Source organism: Callorhinus ursinus, unplaced genomic scaffold (genome assembly GCF_003265705.2).
Source record: "Callorhinus ursinus isolate GAN/ISIS: 27379988/994484 unplaced genomic scaffold, GSC_fseal_2.0 scaffold51, whole genome shotgun sequence".
In the NCBI taxonomy this organism is placed as follows: Eukaryota; Metazoa; Chordata; class Mammalia; order Carnivora; family Otariidae; genus Callorhinus; species Callorhinus ursinus.
Window position 1 is genome coordinate 7890447 of NW_027397113.1, and position 22812 is coordinate 7913258.

Below are 22812 nucleotides of genomic sequence, written 5' to 3' on the forward strand. Positions count from 1 at the left end.
AAGGGTAGGGGAGCGTAGGCCACTCATGCAAATAACAGTTAAAGCCGCTTGCAAATAACCCGGCCGAGCGCAAAGGCGCGCGAGTCTTTCGGGGCCGCAGGAGGAGCTGCAGGCCTCCGGCGAGGAGAGGGTTAAGCCCAACTCTTCTCCCGCCCTCGGAGGAGGGGCCGAGCTGCAACGGAAATAACCGAGCGCCGGGCCGCGGTTGGCCGGAGGGAGCCGAATCTCTTCCGGAAGTAGCCGATCTCTGGGGTCTCGCTCTCCGACCTGAGCCGAGAGCCGGGCCTTGTTCTCCGGATCGGCCGAAGGTGTTCCGGAAGGAGGCGAACCCCGAGGCGGGCAGGGCAAGCCTTCCCGGCGGCCGGCAGAGCCCAACGTCTGGTGGGGCTCGGCGAGCGGCGGGGGGGGGGGGAGCCGGAGCTTGGCTCCGGTCCGCTGGGAACCGAGCTCGTTCCGGAAGAGGCCGAGCGGACCGGCGCTGGCCTCGGCGTCCCGGGCGTGAGGTGGTAGCGGCGGCGGCGACGCGCGGGCCGGGATGAACCGCGACGGCTGAGGCAGCGGAGGTGCCGGCTGCGCGGGCCCGACCGAGACTTCCGCGAAGCGCCAGCTCCGCGCTTGGGGCTTCGCTTCGAGCCGAGCCCTGCCCCCGCGAGCCTCCCGGACCCCTTTGTGCGGCCGGAGGCGGCGGCGGGAACGGCCATGGCGGCCAACATGTACCGGGTGGGGGGTGAGTACCGGGCGCAGGGGCTGCGGGATCTGGGGCGGGGGAGGTCGGGGTCCGGGGCCGGAGAGGCTCGGCACCCGGCAGCGCGGGGAGCCGCGCCTGGGGCGGCGTGGTCCCGAGCGCGGACCGGAACCGGAACCGGGAACACGGGGAGCGAGGGTGCGGGGAAGGCGCCGCGGCCCCGGGAGAGGCTGCGGGCAGCCCCGACGGCACTCTCAGGGTTGCCTCGGGGGCCCCTGGGTCGGCGAGTGGGGCCTGGGAAAGTGGTTCGGAGGGAACTGACAGGGCAGGCAGGGGGCGCGGGGCGCCGAGGCGACCGCTCCGCCACCTGAGCGGGAGCCGACGGGAGGTTTCCTCCCCCCCCCCCCCCCCCCCGCCGGGCGTCATTGTGCGCCTGGGTTCTGAAAGGTGAGGGCCCGTGCGCTGGAGTCAACAACTGCTCGCTCGGCCGAGACTGGGGTGCAACTCCACCGCTGAGTTGTGGCGACTGTAGGGGGACCCCCTGCCTCTCGTCTCTTCCTTAAGGCTCACTTTTGAGTGAAGGCTTTGATAAAAGAACTAGGTGGTCAGGGGTGGTGGTGGGGGAAACCCCTTGTTTTCTCGTAGTCTCCCCTCTTCCACATTTCTGCGTCCTCTCTACCTGGACCCTTACCCTTTTCGTCCTTGCGGGCCTGCTTTTCTCTCCTACCCTGGTGCTCAGGCTTTCCCATCACCTCTGATCTTACTGACGCTTCCCCACCTCCTCCTACAGATTACGTCTATTTTGAAAATTCTTCTAGCAATCCTTACCTGGTTAGACGGATTGAGGAGCTCAACAAGGTGAGTGGAGCAGAGTCCCACCCCTGTCCTGCCCTGCCTCCCCGGGGGGGGGGTGTCTCTTTTTCTTCTGAGGTCACTAACTTCAGGTGGAAGCCATTGGGGTGGGGGTGGGGAACCAACCCTATCCTAAGTGCCCATTCATATTCATTCATTCATTCATTGGATGTATTCAGGAAAGGCTTTTGAGAGTTGAGTGGGAGCTTTCCTGGTCTATCTCTTGGGGGTTAAGGAAAGGGACAGTCTGGGGAAAAAAAAGTTTGGAAGTCTGTCCTTAAGTGGAAGTCTCTTTATCCATAATTTCTTGGGTTTTTCTACTTACACCCCTTAGAACCTTATTCACTGTTGTTAGTTTCTCCTTTATACCTTTCCACCTTTAAATGACCAATTTTAACTGCCATTTTTTATCCCCTTAGACTGCAAATGGAAACGTGGAGGCAAAGGTTGTGTGCCTTTTCCGGCGAAGGGACATTTCTAGTAGCCTCAACAGCCTGGCTGATAGCAATGCCAGTGAGTGTCTTCGCACCCCCACCTCACCCCCACCCCCCCACCCCCGACTCCCCCTCCCCATGATCTGAGGACGGGGCATGTCCCTGCAGGTGTTTCCCCTGGTAGCATGCCCAAAGCAGGGGTGTGAGTTTGGGGGTGGGAAATGCCTGGTCTGTGGAGGGAGGCCTGTTTTTACACGTTGGGGTTGGAAGCAGGGTGGAGAGACCAAGATAAGGAAAGCCAGAAAATGGCCTGTGTGTGACTGCGTGTATCTGAATGATGGGTGTAAAAGAGATGATAGTATTTAAATAGGGGATGAGGAAGGGGTTTAGAGAAGCAAGACCCTTGGGGCACAGTTTTGGGTAGTTTGAGACAATGCGTGGTGACTGTAAAGGTCAAGGTTGAAGAGGAAGAGCTTGTACTTAGAAGCCTGCGTAACAGGGAAGCCGCCTAATTCTGTGATCACAAGGTAGTGAGAATACATTGAAGGGAGAGAATAGGCAGTTAGGGAAGTTTTCTTGCCCTTTTCCTCTTTCTCACCTGTTCTGTCTTCTCACTGCTCCATTTTACCTCTTTCCTTTTTGTCCTATCTTCCTTTTTATGCCTTCATATTCCTTTAAAAAACATATTTCCTTCAGTTTTCCTTTGTTTCTTTTTCCTTTCCTGCTTTGGCTTTCTTTCCTCTTCCTCTTGTTTCTCCTTCTGAGATGATTTTCCTTCTTTCAGGCGGCTTTGGGCATGAAGGGGTTAAGGAGGAGCTAGGCCTACCAACCAAGTTCTCTGGTCCTCTGGGGTTTCCAGCCCCGTCTGGCAGGGGCTGACCTTGGCCTTGTCCAATCAGAAGGGGTGGGGGGGTGTGGTTCCCCCCCTTGCCTTAGCACAGGGTTTCCGGGAGCGCACAGGCGAGGGGTGGAGCCTGCGGCACCCCCACCTCCCCCCCCCTTCTCCCTGAGGTTGGGAACAATGCACCAATGAGCCTGGGCCCGTGGCTGTCCTGCCCCCTCCCTCTTTGGTTGGCCCCCGGCCAAGTTAACCCTTTCCACCAAGGTTTCAGGGCAAAGTTGCAGTGCCTGGGGTAGAAGGTATTGGCACTGGCTTGAGAGGTACTGTCCTTGGAAGCCCCATAAACAAACTATCATTAGCCAAGTGGACAGTGAAGGGTAGTTAGGGTTGCATTTTGTTTTAAGAGCAAAGAGACTCCTGAAATCTGAAAAGAAGAACTGGTAAACACAACCTTGTGTGATGATTTTTCACCTTATTGGGTTTCTGGACCTCAGGCTGGTTTAGCAAGAGAGACGAGTGTAATATTCTTGCCGGGCCTAACGTAGGCAGGTTTGTGCTTTATGAGTGGCGTCTGAGCATTGGCACCTGGGCTTGGGATGGGTATCTGTGGCATCCTTTGCACTCTCAGCAGCTATTCCCAAGGCATTAGCGATGGGCAGTTGGGAGCACTCTAATGGGGAAGAGGGCTAAGCGGGAAAGCTGGTGGGCTAAGGGTATGAGAGGCAGATGCCCGGGGAATGTGAAGAAGCCAGCTGGAATGGGAAGTGTTTTCCCTGGGTTAGAGTTTCCAAGGTGGCTTCTTTCTGAATTAGTTTCTGACTTGGCTTCTTTCTCCTTCATCTCCCAGGGGAGTTTGAGGAGGAATCAAAGCAGCCCGGGGTGTCGGAGCAGCAGCGACATCAGCTGAAGCACCGGGAGCTTTTTCTCTCTCGGCAGTTTGAATCCTTACCAGCCACCCACATACGGTATGGGACAGTCCGGGCCACTGTGGCCTGCATGCACTTCTTTAGAAGCTGGAGAGGAGGGGGTGGTGTATTGGAGATGCTGTGGCCGGGGAATGAGGGGCTCACCCAGGGTTTTTGGACCTCTCTTCTGTAGGGGGAAATGCAGTGTGACCCTCTTGAACGAGACTGACATCTTGAGCCAGTACTTGGAAAAGGAGGTGAGAAAGAGGTGCTGGGAGAAGGAGCAGGGTGGGTATGCCCCGAGAGGAGGCCAGAGGAAAGTAGAACTGTGATGAGGTATAGGTTGACAGACTGCCTGTCTTGGGAACTCTGGATCCTCCCCACTGCCCCCTGCCTCTGAGGACTGCTGCCTGCTTACCTTTTCTTCCCATCTCCAGGACTGTTTTTTTTACTCACTGGTGTTTGACCCTGTGCAGAAGACACTTCTAGCTGATCAGGGGGAGATCAGAGTTGGTTGCAAATACCAAGCTGAGATCCCAGATCGCCTGGCAGAGGGTAAGCAGCAGGACAGACTGTATGGCTACCGGGTCATTGAACATGGTAGTGTCTGTGAATGGTGTGCCATGGAGTTGCACGTTGCACAGTCTTCATGGCTCTGTGCTGCCACCCTGTTGGGATGGGACCCTGGGAGCCTGAGAGGGGCAAATGAGCACAGTTGGGAAGAGAAGTCTGAGAGTTGAGATGGCTGATGGAGTCCAGGCAGGAGACAAGGAGGAAGGAGGTGCTGTTGTGAGTGTCAAGACACTTATCCTCCTTTCCCTGTCCCTGATGTTGCCATCGCCCTGTTCCCCAGGAGAATCTGATAATCGGAACCAACAGAAGATGGAGATGAAGGTCTGGGACCCAGACAACCCTCTCACAGACCGGCAGATTGATCAGTTTCTCGTGGTGGCCCGGTGAGGGGTGGGTGGATGGGGAAGATGGGCTGGGGGCGGTGTGGACATCTTGCATCGAATTCTCAGAGGTGGACTTGATTTTTTTTTTTTTTTTTTTTTTTTTGGGGCATGGGTGTTTTCCTTATTTGGCTTAGTTCCTCAGCCCACTCATGCCTTCTTCTTTCCCTCTTGACTTCTCAATCTCTCCCTCAGAGCTGTGGGCACCTTTGCAAGAGCCCTAGATTGCAGCAGCTCCATTCGGCAGCCAAGCCTGCACATGAGCGCAGCCGCCGCCTCCCGAGATATCACCCTGGTAAGCAGAGGCGGCTGGGCAAGTCGGACAGGCTGGGCTCTGTGGGGACCTGCAGAGCCCGGAGACAGCAGAGGAGAAGGGTCTCTGAGAGTGTGGTGCGGAGGGGCTCGGGCCATCAGCGTTGTTTCCTACCTTTTTCCTGTAGTTCCATGCAATGGATACGCTGCAGAGGAACGGCTATGACTTGGCTAAAGCCATGTCGACCCTGGTGCCCCAGGGGGGCCCGGTGCTATGTCGGGATGAGATGGAGGAATGGTCTGCCTCAGAGGCCATGCTGTTTGAGGAGGCCCTGGAGAAGTATGGGAAGGATTTCAATGATATTCGCCAGGACTTTGTAAGTGGTTGGGGCTGGGAGGAGAGGTGGAAGAGTTGACAGGTGAGGGAACCAGGACCTGGGGTCAGATGCCAGTTCTGCTTTCTTTCCTCTGCCTCCTTAGCTGCCTTGGAAGTCACTCGCCAGCATAGTCCAGTTTTATTACATGTGGAAAACCACAGACCGCTATATTCAGCAGGTACGGGCTGGGCTGGGAAGGCTGGACCAGGGGCCTCCTGCTCACCTCTGCTTTTGGGAGTTGATGACATCCTCCTGCGGAGATGCTCTGATCCTTCTCTTTTTCTTTTTTCCCTTCCTGCAGAAAAGATTGAAAGCTGCTGAAGCAGACAGCAAACTAAAACAAGTCTATATCCCTACCTAGTAAGTGTGGTAGGTGGGGGAGGCTGGTGTGTTTTCTTTTTTTTCCCTTCTCCCCCAGCTCATGCTTTTCTCAGTGATTGGCAGTGGGCAGGAGTCAGGGTCAAAGAGTCAAATGATGATAGAGACGAGGTGGAAATGGGATTCTCTTCCTTGACCAGTTCCTGGTTTCTCCCCACACTGTTCCCATTAGTACTAAGCCAAATCCTAACCAGATCATCTCTGTGGGCTCGAAACCTGGCATGAACGGGGCTGGATTCCAGAAGGGCCTGACTTGCGAGAGCTGCCACAGTGAGTTCCAGGGAAGGATAGGGATGTTGGGGGTGGGTGAGGTCTTCTCTGGCCCAAGGACCTGAGGGGTTCAGGTGGCGTATTTTTCCCAAACCTCCCCCCTTCTCTCCATGCTCCTGCAGCCACACAGTCTGCTCAGTGGTACGCCTGGGGCCCACCCAACATGCAGTGCCGCCTCTGTGCTTCCTGTTGGATCTACTGGAAGAAGTATGGGGGACTGAAGACCCCGACCCAGCTTGAGGGGGCTGCTCGGGGCACAACAGTAAGGACTGACGGGGAATAGGCAGGGGAGAGCAGTAGGCATAGTGATGTGAGCTTTGGGTGAAGGCACGAATACCCAACCCCTTAAATGGTGATGGTTGGGTGATGGTGTGATGTGTATGTGGGTGGGGAGGGGCTGCTCGATGATGGTTGGAGAGACAGGTAGGTAGGCCGGGATGGCAGTAAAGAGATCAGGCAGGAATAAATTGCTTTTTGCAGAGAATGGAAGAAAGGAGAGCCTCAGTGCCCCATCTGGGTTCTCCCTTTTTCCCATGTCTTTCTTCCAGGAGCCACACTCGAGGGGTCATTTGTCTAGACCTGAAGCCCAAAGTCTCTCCCCCTATACGACCAGCGCCAACCGGGCCAAGCTGCTGGCTAAGAACAGGCAAACATTCCTGCTCCAGACCACAAAGCTGACCCGTCTGGCCAGACGCATGTGCAGGGACCTGTTACAGCCGAGGAGGGCTGCCCGACGACCCTATGCCCCTATCAATGCCAATGCCATCAAGGCGGAGTGTAAGGGCAGGAGTGGTGGGGCTAGTGGCAGGTCGGGATGCTCTGGCCAGAAAGCGGAGCAGAGACCAGTGTTTCTCTGGATGTTTAATGACAGCAGGGATAGCAGGCCACAGCGCTTGGGTAGGAGAGTAGATGTGTCTCCTGGCCGTAGGAGAGGCCTGAATAGCGAAGCCCCTTCAAGAGCCGCCTTCTTTGTTCTCTAGGCTCCATTCGACTTCCTAAGGCTGCGAAGACTCCACTGAAGATTCACCCTCTGGTGCGGCTGCCGCTGGCAACCATCGTCAAAGATCTGGGTAGGGGATGGAACCCGTTAGGCGGTGTCAGGTTCTCTGTCATCCTTTCACTGTCAAAGTCCAAAGAGATTTAGTCTAACAGCCTGTACTTGTGTACGTGAGTAACAGTTCTCATAAGCTGTCCGTAGTGAATGCTAAGGTCACACTCGTGCTAATTGCTTGCCAGACCCCTCCCCCCATCACTGCTTTTGGGGATGCCCAGGGAAACTACATAGAGAAGAGAAAGCATGAAAGTTCTCTGAGTTTTCTCTTACATTTTTCGTGGCAGTGGCCCAGGCGCCTCTGAAACCAAAAACACCTCGGGGTACCAAGACACCGATCAACAGAAACCAGCTGACCCAGAACCGGGGTCTGGGGGGCATTATGGTGAAACGGGCCTATGAAACTGTGAGTTGACAGCTGGAGTGGGCCAGGCTGATTGGGTGGGCTTTTATTTCTGATTGGAATCTGTGAGTCCTCTCTCATTGTGCTGCCCACCCCCCCCCCCCCGCTGCCGGGAGCAGGGGTTCCCGGCTCTGCCAATGGAAGGCCTCTGGCCTCAGGGATTCGTTCAAGCTCACAGCCAGCAGCCAAGCGTCAGAAACTAAACCCAGCTGATGCCCCCAATCCTGTGGTGTTTGTGGCCACAAAGGATACCAGGTAGGGAGGCCACCATGGGAGGGGCTGAGAGCTTGACAACCCAGATTGGTGGGTAAGGATAATAGCAGTTCTGAGCAAGACCGCCTCCAGCAAGACTGGGTGCAGGATGGGGATGTCAGGAAAGAATGGGCCGGAAGGCAGAACTGGAATGTGAAATGTGGGGTTTCACCTCGAGAGTCTTCGTTTTTTTTATTCCATTCTTCTTTCCTGGCCAGGGCCCTGCGGAAGGCTCTGACCCATCTGGAAATGCGGCGAGCTGCCCGCCGGCCCAACTTGCCCCTGAAGGTGAAGCCACCACTGATTGCAGTGCGGCCCCCAGTCCCACTGTCTGCACCCTCACATCCTGCCAGCACCAATGAGCCCATTGTCCTGGAGGATTGAGCATCTGTGGGGGAAGGGAGGTGGGCTGAAAGCTAGAGGGTGGGTGCCCAGGGCATCCAACCTCCCTTCCCTCTAATTTAATCAAAGGGAATGAGGAGTGAGGGAGGGAGGGAGCAAGTGAGTGTGTCTTTGGAGGGGTTGGGCGCCCTCTGGTGTTACCACTTGGAGGCTTGTCCCTTTCGCACGCTTCTCCACACCTGGTGGTGGAGGGCACACTGCAGGAACTTGACCCATTGTGGGAACCTAGCCTGTTTTGGGGGGTAGGACCCACAGTTGTCTTGGACAGTTTTGGGGGGAGGGTTTTTTAGTTTTTTAAAAATTTTGCCTCCCTTTGTGAAAGGGGATGGGGGAGGGGAAGAGTAAATCCATAGGAGGTGGTGGTTGGGGGAGGGGGGCGTGCACTGCCATGACTGCCATGTCTATCTTTTTTTTTTTTTCTAATGGGGGTTTCTCTTCCTGTCCGGTGTCCGGACTTTCCTAATTGGAGTTTGAGGCCCCTAAGCTGGCATCAACCCCAGCCCATGCTCTTTTCCTTCCCTCCCTGTGCCCCCTCCGCCTTTTGTACGCCAATTCTCAGAAATAAAGATCTTTTGTCCGTTTTTTTAACCTCGGATTCTGTAATTGGTTCTTATAGTAACAAATAAAAAGCTGTTTTCTTCAGCTTCTCCCGGCTCAGCTATTCTCTGCCATGGGGGTGTGGGGGTGGGGGTGGGGGTAGTGGGGAGAGTGGTGTCTTCATTGGGAAAATAAAGGACAAAGGATAATAAAGGAGATACAGATGGGACTTGCCCTGGGAACGGCTTTAGGAGAGAGGCAGCATGGACAGGCAGCCTGTTCAGCTAGCTTTCTCCCGGGGCCCAAACTGCTCCCCAGATCCCTGTGGTGCTGGAACCCAAGCTCCTCTAGATACATACAGATTCATTCAGAACAGTTGGAACGAGAGGACTGTGGGTGGTTGGCTTCCACAGGAAGGGAGGGAGGTGTGAAGGTGCTTTTCCTTTTATTTCCCAACCCTTACCTCTCAGGAAATTCTGGGAGTTGCTAGAGGCCAGGGCAAGATGTAACCTACCTTGGGGATACTGCAGTCTCTTGCCACCCAGCTTTGTGGTATATTTGCACAGATTGCTGCTCAAGGATTCCTAAGACCAGCCTCCGCGCCTGCCTTGATATCCAGACCCGCTCTAGAACTGTCTCCTGCTTTCTTGGGTTTGGGAAACGGAAGCCTGAGCAGGGCCCAACAGGAGGAGCACCCTTGAAGAATGTACAGGAAGTTAGGCCTACTATGTGTTCCTTCTGTACTTCCTTACAGATAGGGGAACAGCCTCAGCCGTTGGGACTTGCTTAAGGTTACAGACCTTCAGATGTCTGTCTCAGGTCCAGTGTGCTTTTCATAGTCCAAAGCTGCGGGCCAATAACTACAGCAGGAGCTTCTTAGCCCGTCTGAGAGTTATCTCCATTTCCTGTTTTCTGCCCCTGGGGCCTCCCCACCAGCTCCTTCACTCTCCCCATTCCGAGCTTACACCTGGGCAGTATCGGGAGGAATTGACCACTATACCAGTCAGGGGAAAGCAGCATTTTCTTCCAACAGTCTTCACTCTGCTGCCACTGTAGTAGGTCCCACCACATGCCTGGAGTGGGCTGGTGGCTCTAGCGCCTCGTGGCCTACACTCCACGCAGCCCACTCTTTTTTTTTTTAAAGATTTTTTTTTTATTTATTTGAGAGAGAGAGAATGAGAGATAGAGAGCACGAGAGGGAAGAGGGTCGGAGAGAGAAGCAGACTCCCCGCCGAGCGGGGAGCCCGATGCGGGCCTCGATCCCGGGGCTCCAGGATCACGACCTGAGCAGAAGGCAGTCGCTTAACCAGCTGAGCCACCCAGGCGCCCCCACGCAGCCCACTCTTGCGGAAGGAAAGCCTGACTCACGGGGCCGCAGCGATCTGGCTGTGGTTGAGTGGAGTCTGGGAGGTGCCCAGCGGGGCAGAGCTCCCCAACCAGGGCTGGGAAGTGGTCGCAGAACACGCATTTTGGGGGAGGACCGAGGACAGAGGGAGAGAGTAGCGGCCCTAAGGAACTCGGGAATCCAGGGACAGCCTTGAGCTTCGTGAAGTCGGCTCATCCTCCGCCTTTATTCGCCGGGTAAATACGGGTTTGAGGATGGAGCGCCGCGGGTCCCTATCGGCCCAGAGGGAAGGTGCCTACCCCGTTCCCTCAACCAACCAGCAGGAGGGAAACAGCCGGTCGACTTCAAAGGGCCCCGGCGCCGGCGTTTGTGGCCGCCCTCATGGATATTCATGACTTTGGGCCAATTAACGCCTGAATGGCTCAGAGCACACCAATCGGCTTACAGCATGCAGATAAGTATCAAAGATGGGCGGCTTCTCCTGAGGCTGGTGGAAGAGACTCAACGCGGGGTGGAAACGGAACCCTGAGTCCAAGGAGCTCAGTTTTCCGAGGAGTGTGCTTGAGCGATTGGTCGATGTACGTCACTTCCTATCGGACTGGCGGAAGTTGCTTCCAAGCGCGTTGCGATTTGTAGGCGTGAGTTCCGGTGGTGGCAGAAGTGGTTGTGTTGCCGGTGCTGGAGAGTTGCGATGGCGGCAGTGGATTCGGATGTCCAATCGCTGCCCCGTGGGGGTTTCCGCTGCTGTCTCTGCCACGTTACTACAGCCAACCGTAAGCGGTGGCTTGTGAGGGGGTGGTTGTGAGTTCTCGTCTTTGGGTCCTAGCGAAAGTTAGGGTTATAGGTCATAGTTCTTGTCAAGTCGGTTGGTAGGGTCACTCACCTCCGTTCTCACGCCGTCTGTACGAAGGGATTGGAGAGTGGCGAAAGTCCCGCCACCTTACTCCCTCCTTCCTGGTGTCCGAAATCTCCACAACGAAAGTTTCTTCCCTCTTTAACGGTCATCTGTTGGACGCCACCTTTGTGTCTGGTACTCTGATGGGCTCTCGGGTGGGGTGAGGGGATTCAGAGATGAAGGAACTCACCATCGAGAGGTGGAGACAATTCCGATGCTCAATAGACATGTCTGGAGAGCTGTAGGATCACAGAGAAAGTAGTAATTAACTCAGGGAAGCCCTACAGAGGAGCTTCCCGAAGGCAGAGGTGTACGAAGGAGCATGGCATGCGTGACAAGGAGATGGGTTTGGCAAAGTGGACAGGGTTCTTGTATGACAGCGCAGGGGACATGAAACCTCAAATTCAACTTAAAAAAAAGATTTTATTTATTTTTGAGAGAGTGCACAAGTGTGTGTGTGGGGGGGGGGGCAGAGGGAGAAGCAGGCTCTGAGCCTGATGTGGGACTTGATCCCAGGACCCCGGGATCATGACCTGAGCGGAAGGCAGACGCTTAACTGACTCAGCCACTCAGGTGGACTCAAATTCCACTTCTGAAGTCTGGAATCGTGATCTTCCCTAAACTGGAATCACGATCTTCCCTAAACAGAATCTTCTGTTCCTTTTCTTTGTGAATGGCACTATCACTATTTGTCCTGTAGGGCAAGCCAAAAATCCAGCATAGTCTTCCCTGGCCCAGCATATACATTGGTGACAACAAACAGCTGACCCAGAATTTAATAAAAATAATAATTGTTAACTTTTCCCATGTTCAACATGTATCAGACCGCCAGGTACTCTATATTGCATGATAACCATGTGGTAAGTACTATTAATATCTTAATTTTGTGTCCTACGAAACTGATGCACAGAGAGGTTAAGTAACTTGCCCAAGATCTCGCACAGTTTGCCAGACCCGGGATTTAAACTTGGGCAGTGTGACCTCAAATCTTGCCCTTGCAATCTCTCTACCATACCTAGAGACCATCCTTGAGGGAAGAGTGTAGGGTCCTGCTTTATTTAGTTCTTCTGTATATGACCTGGATAAGTTTCCTGTTAATTTGTTTTATAATTTGCTGGTGTTGCTCTACCTAGCACTTAGAGATGGTTTAAGAAAAACTTGTAGCTAGTTCTCCTGGGAACCACTTAGAATACTTTACATGGACACGTGGCCAAGAGAGGAAGGTGAAAAGAGCCAGGACTTTGTATATTCAGAGGTCACGCTTTCTGTGGCTTGGAAGGATCAGTAGGATTTAGGAGTGCATTTAGGTAAAGTCGGGGTAAGTACACTGAAGAGTGATTTGTATGTTTTCTGTTTTCTGTTTGTCTTTGCAGGACCCAGCCTAGATGCCCACTTGGGGGGCCGGAAGCACCGGCACCTGGTAGAACTACGAGCTGCCCGAAAGGCCCAGGGACTTCGAAGTGTGTTTGTCAGTGGCTTTCCCCGGGATGTGGATTCTGCTCAGCTCACTCAGTACTTCCAGGCATTTGGACCCGTGGCCAGTGTCGTCATGGACAAGGACAAGGTAGAGTGAATGGCTCTTGGGGTAAAGGATGAGTCAGGTGTGCCACATACAAAACGAAATGAGAGAGAAACCAGCAGCCCTGTTTCAGCTGGTGCCTTGTTCCATGATGGACACCACAGTACTCGGGCCAGTCCAGCTTTGTGAGCCTCCCTGAACCGTACCCCCCACACCCCCCCACAACCCCTACTCTCCCACCTCCCCGGCCCCTGCTTGGATTTTATCAGTTCACTAGAGTTAGTCACTGGGGGACTTGTTGGTCATCAGTTTAGTCAGTCAGTCTTCATTTTAGTTGCCAAGTATTAGCTGTTGACTTTGTACGAGGCACTGTGTGTAGAGCTGCATTTTTTAAAAAAGATTTATCTATTTGAGAGGGAGAGAGAATCTCAAGCAGACTCCATGCTGAGCGGGGGAGCCTGACACGGAGCTCGATCTCACGACCCTGAGATCACGACCTGAGCTGAAACCAAGAGTCGGATGCTTAACTGACTGTGCCACCCAGGTGCGTCAGAGCTACATTTTCAATAGTGAATAGGATAGATGTGGCCTGTGCAGGCACAGAGCTTATAGTCTAGTGACTATAAAGTAGACAATTAAATGAGTCTAACTACAATGAAGTAGGTGCTTTAAGACCACACCATCGGCAGATCTATCCTAACCCCACAAGAGACTGCTAGCAGTTTATTAACTTACGGTGAGAGGTACTGAAATTAACTGGTCAAAATACCCTGTCTTCTGGACAGTGCTAGACAAATAAGCTTGTTCTTTGTGATCCTATTTGTCTTCCAGGCAGGGCTTTTGTCAGTTTCTCTTTAGTCCTTTGAAAAAAGTTCACTGTTGTACTGCTGTGTTGTATCGTCATGTTATAGTTCTGAGACTGTGCTCTGGTTGTGTAGGCGTGGCTTAGGTGATCCCAAATGGCTTTGGAAGCCCATGTCTTCTCTTAGGATGGGCTGGGGTGTGTTCTTCTTAGAGATCACATTCGGCAACTGACCCACAGAGGCTTTAACAAAAGGGGCTTAATTGTTCTCATTAACAAGAAGTCCAGACCTGGGCACTCCAGCACTTTACTGTTTTCCTGCTCTGTCATTGGCACGTGGCTCTCCCTTCCTAGTTGTGATAATGCTGTTTGTACATCTTGAGGTAAGAGAAGGGGGCAGGCTGAGGGACAGAGTATAAAAGGCTAGTGCCAGCTGAGTCTGACTCTCTTTCCCTCCTTTTCTTTATTTTCCAGGAAAATATCTTTTCCAGGGGCCTCTTCGTTAGACTTCTCATTGGCCTGAATTCTATCACATGGTTACCCCTAGCTGTAGGCGAGCCTGAGAAATGAAGTTTTTAGCTGGACATCTTGCCCTTATGAACAATTGGAATTCTGTTAGTAAGAAAGAAAAGGAGAATGTATATTGGGAGGGCAGTTGGCAGTGTCTGCCCCAGATTCCTTTTTCAGAAAACTCCGTATCTCTGTTTTTGTTCAGATTCGTTTCAGTTGTAGGGAATGACCTTTTTTCTGAACTTAAACCTCACGTTTCTGAGGCTTTTAATTATTTTGACAATAATGACTAAAATTTTTATTGAGCAATTGTCACGCCCCAATCATGAGTGAAATGGTTTACATACGGTATCTCATTTCATTTCCACATTTCCTTGAGGGACAGCATCACTGGGAAGTTGGAGATTTGGGGGATTAAGCCTTTACTTGGAGGCAGTCACAAGTTATTTAACTTCTCTTAGTTTTAGTTTCTTGAGAGAATTGTGCACTCAAAGACAAGGCCAGGCAAAGAGACACCTAATTTCTAGCTGGGGCTTTGATTGCATACTTGGGTTTGAACTGCAGTCTGGTGAGTAGTGTGATTCCTCAGAGTCAGAAGATTGGCCTGGGCAGGTCCAAGTGGCTGCCTTTCTCCTTGGTTTCACTATGGTTCTTTGCCGTGTTTGGCATGGGTGGAAGCGAGGGTAGGAGGGGTACACCCCCCCCCCCCGCCCCCGGCTTGTATTTTTGATTGAGGTGTGACTTACACAGCATAAAATTCATACTTTTAAAGTGTACAATTCAGGGGTTGTTAGTATATTTTACAAGGTTCTGCACGCATCATTCCAGAATGTTTTATCACTCCTCATGTGTGATTCAAGCCTGTGTGCTGGTGAGGCTGCTCCCCCCTATCTCCCCCACCCCCCACTTCATTAATTTTTTTTTTAAATAAAGTTTCCTTTTTTTTTTTTTGAAGATTTTATTTATTTATTTGACAGGGAGAGACACAGCGAGACAGGGAACACAAGCAGGGGGAGTGGGAGAGGGAGAAGCAGGCTCCCCGCTGAGCAGGGAGCCGGATGCGGGACTCGATCCCAGGAGCCTGGGATCATGACCTGAGCCGAAGGCAGAAGCTCAACGAACTGAGCCACCCAGGCGCCCCTCGTTAATTTTTTTATATGGTGTAAGGTAGGGGTCCAATATTCTTTTTTTTTTTTTTAAGATTTTTATTTATTTAACAGAGATAGAGAGAGAGCACAAGTAGGCAGAGCGGCAGACAGAGGGAGAGGGAAAAGCAGGCTCTCTGCCGAGCAGGGAGCCCGATGTGGGGCTTGATCCCAGGACCCTGGGATCATGACCTGAGCCGAAAGCAGCCGCTTAACTGACTGAGCCACCCAGGCGCCCCCAATATTATTCTTTTACATGTGGCTATCCAGTTGTCCCAGCAGCATGTGTTGGGAAGGCTATTCTTTCCTCATTGAGTGGTCTTGACAACTATATTGAAAATCAGTTGACCATAGAGGTATGGGTTTAATTTCTGGAGTCTTTGTTTCATTTTCTTCGTCTGAATAACTGTCTTTGTGCCAGTGCCACCCTTTTTTCTTCTCCTTTTTTTTTTTTTAAGTAACCTCTACCTCCGACGTGGGGCTCGAACTCAAGACCCTGGGATCAAGAGACGCAGTCTCCAGGGATTGAGCCAGCTAGGTGCCCCAGTATCGCACTGTCTTGGTTATTGTAGCATACTTTGTTATAAGCAGGATGAGGCTCTATCTTTACTACTGAAGAGAATGTAAAAGAATACGGACTTTTGCCCCGAGGCAGTCATATTTTTCCCGCTCCTGCTAACATTTTGCCTTAAATAAACCAGATCATAGCTGTCATGTTGTTGTTATTTCTAGATAGGAAGTCTCTTCAAGGTAGGGTATGTTTATATTTCCACTTAGCACAGTTACATGGATTCCAAATCAATGCTAAAAGGTCTAATTAAGTTAGAAGGAAAAGTTAGGTGATGCATCAGAGTATAAGTGGTGGAATCATGTCATTGGCAAGAGTAGGGGAGAATAGAATAAATAAAATGGGATTTTCAGAGGCAGACTGGGATGAGAGTAATTGTGTGGGATGGGAGTGAGGGAGAGAGTTGTTTTTCTAAATATGTTCCCTGTTCCAGAAACAGTAAGCAGATTTCCCAATTTATAGGGTGGTCCCCATTTCAAAGAATCTCACCCACTGTCAAACCATGTGTTCGGTTTTTATTTTTTATTCCAAAACCATGATCCCTGCCCCGGTTGTGTTTTGCCAGGGAGTGTTTGCTATCGTGGAGATGGGGGACATTGGGACCCGGGAAGCTGTCTTGTCACAGCCCCAGCACAGCCTGGGAGGACATCGCCTGCGGGTCCGGCCACGGGAGCAGAAAGAGTTCCAGAGCCCAGCCTCCAAATCCCCCAAAGGAGCGGCCCCTGACAGTCACCAGCTGGCCAAAGCACTAGCTGAGGCCCCAGATGTGGGGGCACAAATGGTGAAACTCGTGGGGCTGAGGGAGTTGTCTGAGGCTGAGCGGCAGCTACGGAGCCTCGTGGTGGCCCTGATGCAGGAGGTCTTCACAGAGTTCTTCCCTGGTGAGTCACTTCCCTTACCATGTTTGAGTCCCCATCCTCCCTCCTTCCCCTGCCCCCAAGTCTGCATTCCCCAGGTCTCCTGCAGCTAGAGGCATTTATTTGGCTGTTCTTCCTTCTTTGTGCCCCACCGTATTTTTCTACCCCATACTCCTCTCTAATGGCCCTCGACCTTTATTTTCTGCTTGACATCCAGGCTGTGTGGTCCATCCTTTTGGTTCTTCCATAAACAGTTTTGATGTCCATGGCTGTGATCTTGACCTCTTCCTGGATCTGGGTGACTTGGAAGAGTCGCAGGTGAGTGACCGGGGAGGCAGCTGGGAAGAGTCAGTGGGAATGGTCATGGGACTCTGGGCAAGCACGGTCTCTCTCATGCCTTCGTTCCTCATTTGTAAAATGCGGATAATGGAACCTGAAAGGGTTGTTATAATTGGAGAAATGTGAATGTATTAGATGGGTATTAGATAGGATGAATATGAGTCGACACAGGATACATGGCATTGGTAACAGAAAAAAACCAGATTTCAAAACGGTGTATATAATACTGTATTTTGGAAAAAAAAATATGAAAGGACATACAATAAAGTAATTTTGGGGTTATGTTTTTACTTATCTGTATTTTCTAACATCTAATGTACAGACTCTGCTTTTGGAATAGGAAAGGGTTGTTAGTATTTTTTTAATAGGCTTTGTGTTGTAGAGCAGTTTTAGGTTCACAGCAAAATTGAACAAAAACTACAGCTTTCTATACTCCCTACTTTACAAAAAGGGTTATTTTATTATTATTATTATTTTTTTAAAAGATTTTCTTTATTTATTTGACAGAGAGACACAGTGAGAGAGGGAGCACAAGCAAGGGGAGTGGGAGAGGGAGAAGCAGGCCTCCCGCAAAGCAGGGAGCCCGATGCGGGGCTCGATCCCAGGACCCTGGGATCATGACCTGAGCCGAAGGCAAACGCTTAAAGACTGAGCCACCCAGGCGCCCCTACAGAAAGGGTTTTTTTTAAAGATTTTATTTATTTATTTGAGAGAGAGAGAGAGTGAGCTCGAGTGGAGGGAGTGACAGAGGGAGAGAGAGAGAATCTGAAGACTCCACGCTGAGTGCAGAGCCCCATGTGGGGCTTGATCTCACAACCCTGAGATCATGACCTGAGCAGAAACCAAGAGTCAGATGTTTAACCGACTGAGCCACCCAGGTGCCCCACAAAAAGGGTTATTTAAAAAATAAATTTGGGGGCGCCCGGGTGGCTCAGTCATTAAGCATCTGCCTTCGGCTCAGGTCATGATCCCAGGGTCCTGGGATCTGGGATCGAGCCCCGTATCGGGCTCCCTACTCGGTGGGAAGCCTGCTTCTCCCTCTCCCACTCCCGCTGCTTGTGTTCCCTTTCTCACCGTGTCTCTCTCTGTCAAGTAAATAAAATCTTAAAAAAAAAAAAAAATTTGTTTTATGAGTCTTCTTTTTCTTTATCCCTACATATAGACATACATGCACACACACACTTTATATTTTCAGAATCATTTGAGAGCAGGATGCATACATGATGCCCATGATAGTCCAGTGTCTATTAGGGAAACACAAAGGCATCCTCAGGTACAGCCACAGTACCGTTAGCAAGGGCAGATGTGTTACCTGGTGCAGGAGTAAAATGCTACGAGATTGTAGGGGCGCCTGGGTGGCTCAGTTGGTTAGGCGACTGCCTTCAGCTCAGGTCATGATCCTGGAGTCCCGGGATCGAGTCCCGCATCAGGTGCCCTGCTTAGCAGGGAGTCTGCTTCTCCCGCTGACCCTTTCCCCCTCTCATTCTCTCTCTCAAATAAATAAATAAAAATCTTAAAAAAAAAATGTTACGAGATTTTGGTCTGCAGCTCATTCCCTGCATTCATCAGCTGCCCGCCAGCAGGCTAGTATTGGCCCCTCTGTCTCCTTTACAGTTCCTCTGCCTTTTTTTGCCCTTCATGACAGTGACAAAGTTGTTTTTTAATTTTAAAAAGGGGTTGTGAGGATTAACTTAGTTAATACATATAAAACCCTTGGAATGGGACCTGGCATATAAGCAGTAATAGATATATCCTGGGGAATGTTGCCCAGATGGGGGACAGCAGGAGAGGCGAATATTCACGGAGCCCATTTCTATCCACAGCCAGCCCCAAAGGCCCCAGAGTCTCCATCTTTGGACTCGGCCCTTGCATCACCACTGGATCCTCAAGCCCTGGCCTGTACCCCGGCTTCTCCCCCAGACTCACAGCCTCCTTCTCCCCAAGACTCAGAAGCCCTGGATTTTGAAACTCCTTCCTCTTCCCTGGCACCCCAGACTCCGGACTCTGCTTTGGCCTCTGAGACCCTCGCCTCTCCCCAGTCCCTGCCTCCAGCCTCACCACTGCAGGAGGACCGAGGAGAGGGGGACCTGGGGAAGGCCCTGGAACTAGCAGAGGCCCTAAGGGGGGAGAAAGCAGAGGGGGTAGCCATGCTGGAGTTAGTGGGATCCATTCTTCGGGGCTGTGTCCCTGGAGTGTATCGAGTCCAAACTGTGCCCTCTGCCCGACGCCCTGTGGTCAAGTTTTGCCATCGGCCTTCAGGTCTTCACGGTGACGTCTCCCTCAGTAACCGGTACCTTTGTTTAGGGGGGTGGTTGGGGAAGGCCAGCTGAGCATCCTGGGGTGGGTGAGGAGGGAGCCCTGATGTGGGAAGCTCCTGTACTTGGGCTGAACCTCAAGGTTATTCTTATTGGGTCCCATCCCTCCTCCTGCCATTTGTCTCCTGTCTGGCATCCATTTTCTTGAACGTAAAGTGTGTTGTTCTTGGGAATACTATTTTTAGGGGATTTAGAAAAGAGTTCCAGGGTTGAATAAATTTGGGAAATGCTAAGTTAGATGCAAATCAGTTTCTCCCTTCCCACCCTCTCCCCCACTTCCTCTTTCTGCCTCTTTCTCCCTCCCTTCTGGTCTTTGTTTCTTTGCATATGAAAGGCTTTGAGCAGTCTTGTAACAAAACCCTTCTTGAATATCCTACCCAGGATGGGCATATGGGATGTAGTGTTCCCCCCCAACACATGTGACATCCTTTTGCATGCCCTTTCTTTGCATGCCTCTTCACATGACTGTGTCAGCCAACACTTGGGAAACCCTCTTTTGGCCTCATTCCAGCCGGCCCCCTGTTCTGCAAGCCTGGAACAAGGGCTGGGGTGATAGTTCAGAGGGTTTCCCCAGCACTGACATCCTTGTCTTGGTTCCAGGCTGGCCCTGCATAACTCTCGCTTCCTGAGTCTCTGCTCTGAGCTGGATGGGCGAGTTCGGCCCCTCGTGTACACCCTCCGCTGCTGGGCTCAAGGTCGAGGGCTGTCAGGTGAGAGTGAATCAGGACAGACTTGGGGCTGAGCTGGTGTTGGGGCAAAGGCAGGGGTTCAGGGAGGGGAGGGGAGGCAGGTACAGGAACCAGGGTTGGGAGATCCAAGCAGGCTGTTAGATGCACCTCCAATCTAATTGGAATAATTGTTTACCCAGGAAGTGGCCCCCTCCTCAGTAACTACGCCCTGACCTTGCTCGTGGTCTATTTCCTTCAGACCAGGGACCCTCCTGTGTTGCCCAGTGCGTCCCAGCTCACCCAGAAAGCAGGTACAGCGGCCCGGCCTCCACCCTCTTTGTCTTGTTAGCTTCGGCTTTCCTCTTTCCTCGTTTAGATGCACTGGGCTACCCCAGGAATGAGATCTCTGCTGTCACCCCCAAATCTGCTCCTGCTTCCGGTCTGACCCTCACCTTCTTTTCTTTCACAGGTGAGGGCGAGCAGGTGGAGGTTGATGGCTGGGACTGTAGCTTCCCCAGGGATGCCTCAAGACTGGAGCCCAGCACCAATAAGGAGCCCCTCAGTGAGTCTGGGGAGCCTGGGAGAGGATTAATAAATGATGTTAATCACAACTGTAGGTTATATCCATCAGTTACCGTTTGCCAGGCACGGTTCTCACAGCAGCCTCCTGGGATAGCTGGTATGGTTAATACCATTTCACAGATGAAGAAACCATGCCTTGGAGCAATTAAGCGGCTTGCTCAAGGTTACACTGCTAGTGAGGGGAAGGAGCAGCATCTGGGGGGGAAGTCGGAGTACAGGCCAGGGCTTGAGGATCCAGTGGTGATGCAAGGGCCAAGTCCAAAGATGGAGACTCTGGGGCCCTTGGGGCTGGCTGTGGATAGAAATGGGGGCACGGGGAGAGAGGCCGGTCCTCTTGTTTATGTAGAGATCAGAGGAGTCTGGCTTCTGGCACTCTTCTGAGCTACTTGGAAGGGAAAAGAAAGTCCTTCTAAGAGAATGCCTCTAGTGCAGGCCTGTCTCAGTCCCGGCCTCTAAGTAACCTGGTCTTGCCTGGTCTTCCTCCTCCTCCAGGTTCTCTGCTAGCCCAGTTCTTCTCCTGCGTCTCTTGTTGGGATCTTCGTGGCTCACTGCTGTCCCTGCGGGAGGGTCAGGCACTGCCTGTGGCAGGGGGCCTGCTCTCTAATCGCTGGGAGGGTCTGCGCCTTGGCCCCATGAATCTCCAGGACCCTTTTGACCTGAGTCACAATGTGGCAGCCAACGTGACCAGCCGGGTAGCTGGGCGGCTACAGAACTGCTGCCGAGCGGCAGCCAGTTACTGCCGGAGCCTCCAGTACCAGCGGCGTTCCTGCCGGGGTCGGGACTGGGGGCTGCTCCCCCTTCTGCAGCCCAGCTCCCCTAGTTCCTTGCTGTCTGCAACACCCATCCCCTTACCCCCTGCTCCTTTCACCCAGCTCACTGCTGCCCTGGCCCAGGTGTTAAGGGAAGCACTGGGGTGCCATATAGAACAGGGAACCAAGAGACTGTGGTCAGACAGAGGGGGACCTGAGGAGTCTCCTCAGGGAGGGACGAGCAAAAGGTTGAAACTAGATGGACAGGAAAGAAGCTGTGAGGAAGGGCAGGAGGAGCAGCAGGGCTGTATCGGGGACCACAGTGAAGACGGGGTGGAGGAAATGGTTGTAGAGGTTGGAGAGATGGTGCAGGACTGGGTGCAGAGCCCTCGGCGGCCAGGGGAGCCACCCCAGACGCCCGGAAAGCAGCTAGCCCCTGGTGAAGAGGTGCAGTTGGGCCCTGCAGCACTGGCAGAGCAGGGGCCCAAAGGACCCGAGGCAGCCCGAGAAGGGTCCCGGGGTGAGACAGGGAAGGGCGTGGGGCTCTCCTCAGAGAGCTGGCGCTGTGCCCTGTGGCACCGAGTGTGGCAGGGGCGGCGGCGGGCCCGGCGACGCTTGCAGCAGCAAACCAAGGGAAGAGGTGGAGGCGGTGCTGGCACCGCGGAGTGGCTGGCAGTTGAGGCTCAGGTCACCCAGGAGCTGAGAGCACTGAGCAGTGCCGCACGGCGGCCCGAGGCTGAGCCGCTCCTCACCTTTGTGGCATCTGCCTCCCAGGCTGACCAGACTCTCACCGTCACCCCAATCCAGGATTCTCAAGGCCTGTTCCCTGACCTCTATCATTTCTTACAGGTTTTCCTCCCTCAAGCACTTCGGAACCTCCTTGAGTGAAGACAGGGACCCTAAGGGGCAATAAAGCTGCTAGTTTAATGAACACGACAGTTTCCTCTGATTTCCACCTGGTAGTAATCCTCCTTCCACCCAGTACTTGGCCTTCCCAGACCTTACTGCCTCTTCTCAGCCATGCCTTCCTTGGCTACCCTAAAATAGGTCTCAGCCTGTTTCCTTCCTACCGTCTATCACAACCTGCAGCGAGCGCCTGCAATGGTGTGTGTGTGTGTGTGTCCCTGCACCCGGAGCCCGCTCGGTAGGGTTCCCGAAGGATGGAGGGCCGGGTGGACGGCTTGGGCAGTACCTGGCAGAAGAACCAAGTTTGCCTCCACATTTACCTTCCCGCCGGGATTTATATGGTGATGGCCTGAAATTGGGGTTCAGGTTTCTTCATCCACTGTCTCACTTAACCGAGTTCATGCTGTTCTGGTTAAAATGGGGGAAACATTTTCCGACCTGAGCGTGGGTAAAGGGCAGCCCATCATGGGCAAACTGGCAGCCCCTCCAGAGTGACAGGTGGAAGGGATCCGCCGTGTATTCTCGGCTCTCCCCGGCTGCCGGCCCGGTACCAGGGCCCTTATTGCAGCGAATGCATCGCGGAGCCATAGAGTGGTTTAATGGGAGGAAACCTAACTCTGGCAGGGTTTCTGACTTGGGCTCTGGTTAGATACTCATCCTCTCCTCTAATGGACTTATCTACGCCGGACTTGTTTCCGCTCCTGTGAGTGTCCCACAATCCTGATGTTAGGGGCCTGGCAGGATCTCCGTCAAGTCACCGTGGGTTCCCGAGCTGGAGGGGAACGCCTCTGGGAGCCGGCGCGGCGCGGAGTTGGCAGCTGTGCCACGTCGCAGACAAGGGGAGGTTTTCCAGCTCGTTCTCAGTTTATCCTCCGCGCCTTCAACCTCCACGTCGGGACTCGCATTGGCCAAGCCTGGACGGGAGGGCCGGGCGGGCCAGCCAAGAGCCTCACTGCGCAGGCGCGAGCTTTCCGCCTCGCCAACCAGCAGGCCCCACCCCCTTCTTTCTCCAATTCAGCC

At 53.0% G+C, this 22812-nt stretch overlaps 2 protein-coding genes across 3 annotated transcripts; both read left to right on the forward strand.

The window, feature by feature from the left end:
- The first annotated feature begins 177 nt into the window (after positions 1-177).
- MTA2 (metastasis associated 1 family member 2) lies at positions 178-8697 on the forward strand. The gene is made up of 18 exons (XM_073883610.1): positions 178-727; positions 1476-1543; positions 1957-2050; positions 3660-3777; positions 3911-3974; positions 4155-4272; positions 4571-4673; positions 4866-4965; positions 5111-5299; positions 5403-5477; positions 5601-5659; positions 5850-5947; positions 6070-6209; positions 6496-6724; positions 6928-7017; positions 7286-7410; positions 7514-7656; positions 7872-8697. Exons 1-18 carry the CDS (start codon positions 700-702, stop codon positions 8035-8037), a joined length of 2007 nt encoding a protein of 668 aa, XP_073739711.1. The 5' UTR covers positions 178-699; the 3' UTR covers positions 8038-8697.
- A 1302-nt stretch (positions 8698-9999) lies between these two features.
- On the forward strand, positions 10000-21817 carry TUT1 (terminal uridylyl transferase 1, U6 snRNA-specific). 2 transcript variants are annotated; one of them, XM_073883596.1, is made up of 9 exons: positions 10000-10173; positions 12206-12396; positions 15942-16257; positions 16451-16551; positions 18396-18862; positions 19488-19597; positions 19756-19866; positions 20025-20117; positions 20630-21817. In XM_073883596.1, exons 2-9 carry the CDS (start codon positions 12382-12384, stop codon positions 21772-21774), a joined length of 2358 nt encoding a protein of 785 aa, XP_073739697.1. In that variant the 5' UTR covers positions 10000-10173; positions 12206-12381; the 3' UTR covers positions 21775-21817. The 2 variants fall into 2 exon arrangements, with proteins under 2 accessions (XP_073739697.1, XP_025734373.1); XM_025878588.2 differs by lacking the exon at positions 10000-10173 and adding an exon at positions 10555-10710.
- Positions 21818-22812: the final 995 nt, after the last annotated feature.

Bases quoted from the DNA above. Each gene is read 5' to 3' on its own strand.
- MTA2 (XM_073883610.1), top strand. From the start codon at position 700: ATGGCGGCCAACATGTACCGGGTGGGGG. The intron at 3,975-4,154 runs GTGAGAAAGAGG...TCCCATCTCCAG, and splicing joins GCCAGTACTTGGAAAAGGAG to GACTGTTTTTTTTACTCACT. The intron at 5,300-5,402 runs GTAAGTGGTTGG...CTGCCTCCTTAG, and splicing joins ATGATATTCGCCAGGACTTT to CTGCCTTGGAAGTCACTCGC.
- TUT1 (XM_025878588.2), top strand. From the start codon at position 10,629: ATGGCGGCAGTGGATTCGGATGTCCAATCGCTGCCCCGTGGGGGTTTC. The intron at 12,397-15,941 runs GTAGAGTGAATG...GTGTTTTGCCAG, and splicing joins TCGTCATGGACAAGGACAAG to GGAGTGTTTGCTATCGTGGA. The intron at 20,118-20,629 runs GTGAGTCTGGGG...CTCCTCCTCCAG, and splicing joins CACCAATAAGGAGCCCCTCA to GTTCTCTGCTAGCCCAGTTC.